This window comes from Arachis hypogaea, chromosome 11 (assembly GCF_003086295.3).
Source record: "Arachis hypogaea cultivar Tifrunner chromosome 11, arahy.Tifrunner.gnm2.J5K5, whole genome shotgun sequence".
NCBI classification, from domain to species: Eukaryota; Viridiplantae; Streptophyta; class Magnoliopsida; order Fabales; family Fabaceae; genus Arachis; species Arachis hypogaea.
The window spans coordinates 65,764,063-65,766,289 of NC_092046.1; the positions used below are offsets into that span (position 1 = coordinate 65,764,063).

At 43.5% G+C, this 2,227-nt stretch overlaps 1 protein-coding gene across 1 annotated transcript; it reads left to right on the forward strand.

Moving 5' to 3' along the window:
• The first annotated feature begins 338 nt into the window (after positions 1-338).
• Positions 339-1,836, forward strand: LOC140176135 (uncharacterized). Its single transcript, XM_072206022.1, has 2 exons — positions 339-806; positions 892-1,836. Exons 1-2 carry the CDS (start codon positions 339-341, stop codon positions 1,834-1,836), a joined length of 1,413 nt encoding a protein of 470 aa, XP_072062123.1.
• The last annotated feature ends 391 nt before the right edge of the window (positions 1,837-2,227 follow it).

Genomic DNA, 2,227 nt, shown 5'->3' on the forward strand with positions numbered 1-2,227 from the left:
CATCCAGACAAGAATTTAAGGAGACTGTACTGGCATATGCAGTTCATACAGCTAGGAGCATCAAATTTAAGAAGTGTGATTTGGTCAGAGTTAGAGTTGTTTGTCAGAAGGACTGTCCATTCTGGCTCTATGCACATAGGGTTGGGGATGAATCCACCTGGCAGTTAAGAAGCTTGAACCTCTAACACACCTGCATGCAAATGCACAGAGTTGGGATACTGCACACTAAGTGGGTTGGAGCCCAATTTAAAAAGACGGTAGAGTCTAATCCGAGGATTAAAATAAGGGAGTTACAAGCAAAGGCACACAAGAAGTGAAATGTTATTGTGACCAAGTCCATGGCAGCCAAGTCGAAGCAAGAGGCACTAAGTCAAATTCAGGGTGCATTTAGGGAGCAGTATAGAAGGATTAATGATTACTGTGCGGAGATTCTAAGGGCCAATCCAGGTTCATCTGTTAGCTTGAAAGTGATTAGGAGCCCAGATTTTGCCCAGGAAGTCCAGAACCCCGAATTGATGAACTATTGTGTATTCCAGAGATTGTATGTCTGCTTCAATGCATGCAAGAAGAGCTTCCAACATGTCAGACCCTTTATCAGTTTGGACGGGTGTTTCTTAAAGACTCCTCAGGGTGGTCAGTTACTGACCGTAATAGGAAGAGATCCTAATGACCAGATCCTTCCTATTGTTTATGCGGTGGTTGAAGCTGAGACCAAGGATTCCTGGGTTTGGTTTCTGAGACACTTATCTGATGATCTGGGTGTTGATAAAATTGGAAAGTGTACATTCATGTTGGATCAGCAGAAGGTGAACATTAATTTAAAATTGTTTGTGCATTTTATAACTTATGGTGAAGACTATACTAATTAGTTGGGTTACCTTTCTGATACAGGACTTGTTACCAGCTCTTGAGGAAGTCATTCCTAGGGTGGACAACCGATATTGTGTGAGGCATCTATATAACAACTTCAAGAAGAAATTTCTTGGATTGGAGCTAAAGAATCAAATGTGGAAATGTGCAAAGTCTACGCACTGGAAAGATTGGGAGAAGGAGATGAAGACAATGAGACTTAAGAGTGAGGATGCATTTCGGCACTTGAACAGCATTCCACCCAGGTTCTGGTCCCGTTCTCGCTTTTCATTTCATTCAAAGTGTGACTCCCTTGTTAACAACATGAGTGAGAGTTTTAATGCTGTCATAGTTGAGGCTAGAGAAAAACCAATTGTCACTATGTTAGAGGACATTAGGGTCTATATAATGACTAAATGGGCTGCCAATAGAGCTAGGATTCAAGTGTACCAGGGTAACATTATGCCAACAATATTGAAGAAGCTAGAGAAAAGGGTAAAGCATTCTAGGGATTGGAGGCCATTTTGGTCAGCTGCTAGTAAGTATGAAGTGATGTGCGGGTTAGACAAATTTGTTGTAGATCTGGCTGCTTGTGAGTGTTCCTGTAGGAGGTGGCAGATGAGCGGGCTACCCTGTCCTCATGCCATTAGCTGCATAACATTCAAAGGTTTGAACTTGGAGTCGTTTGTGGATGACCATTACAAAAAGGATGCTTACCTGAGGTGCTACCAGGAAGTGATACATCCTCTAAATGTGTCAGATCTGTGGGAGAGATCCCAGTATGATGATGTCATGCCACCACCATATCGGAAGCCAAGTCACCGGCCAGTCAAGAAGAAGAAGCGAGGACCTGGGGATGATGATAACAGAAGCCAAACTCACCTCTCCCGTAGGGGTCAAACACAGAGGTGTTCTAACTGTGGTGCTTTAGGTCACAAGAAATCAAGTTGCACAAAGCCTAAGAAGAAGGTATCCTTTCTGCTATAATGTTTAGTTTGGTTTATATTAACTTGTGCTAAAAATGTTCCTTTTTTTATTTCTGTCACAAGTCCAACCTGCATCTCAACAAGCTGCCAAGGGTCCAAAGAGAGGTACTAAGGTTGCAAGCTCACAATCCCTTGGCCAAACAGTCCAAAGAGGGAAACTTAGCAAGAAATCATGCTCTCAACCCAGCCCTGCAATAACTCATTCCAACACAGCAACAACTCAGCCCAACAAACTAGTAACCAGGCCCAGAAAATTGGCAGCTAGGCCCACTAATAATGCAACTCAGCCCAAGAGCCAGACCAAAAATGTAGCCGGGCCTGCACCACCTCAGTCCAACCCTAAAGCTCCTTCATCCCAACCTTTGCCTCAAAAGAGCAGTGCATCAGCTTCC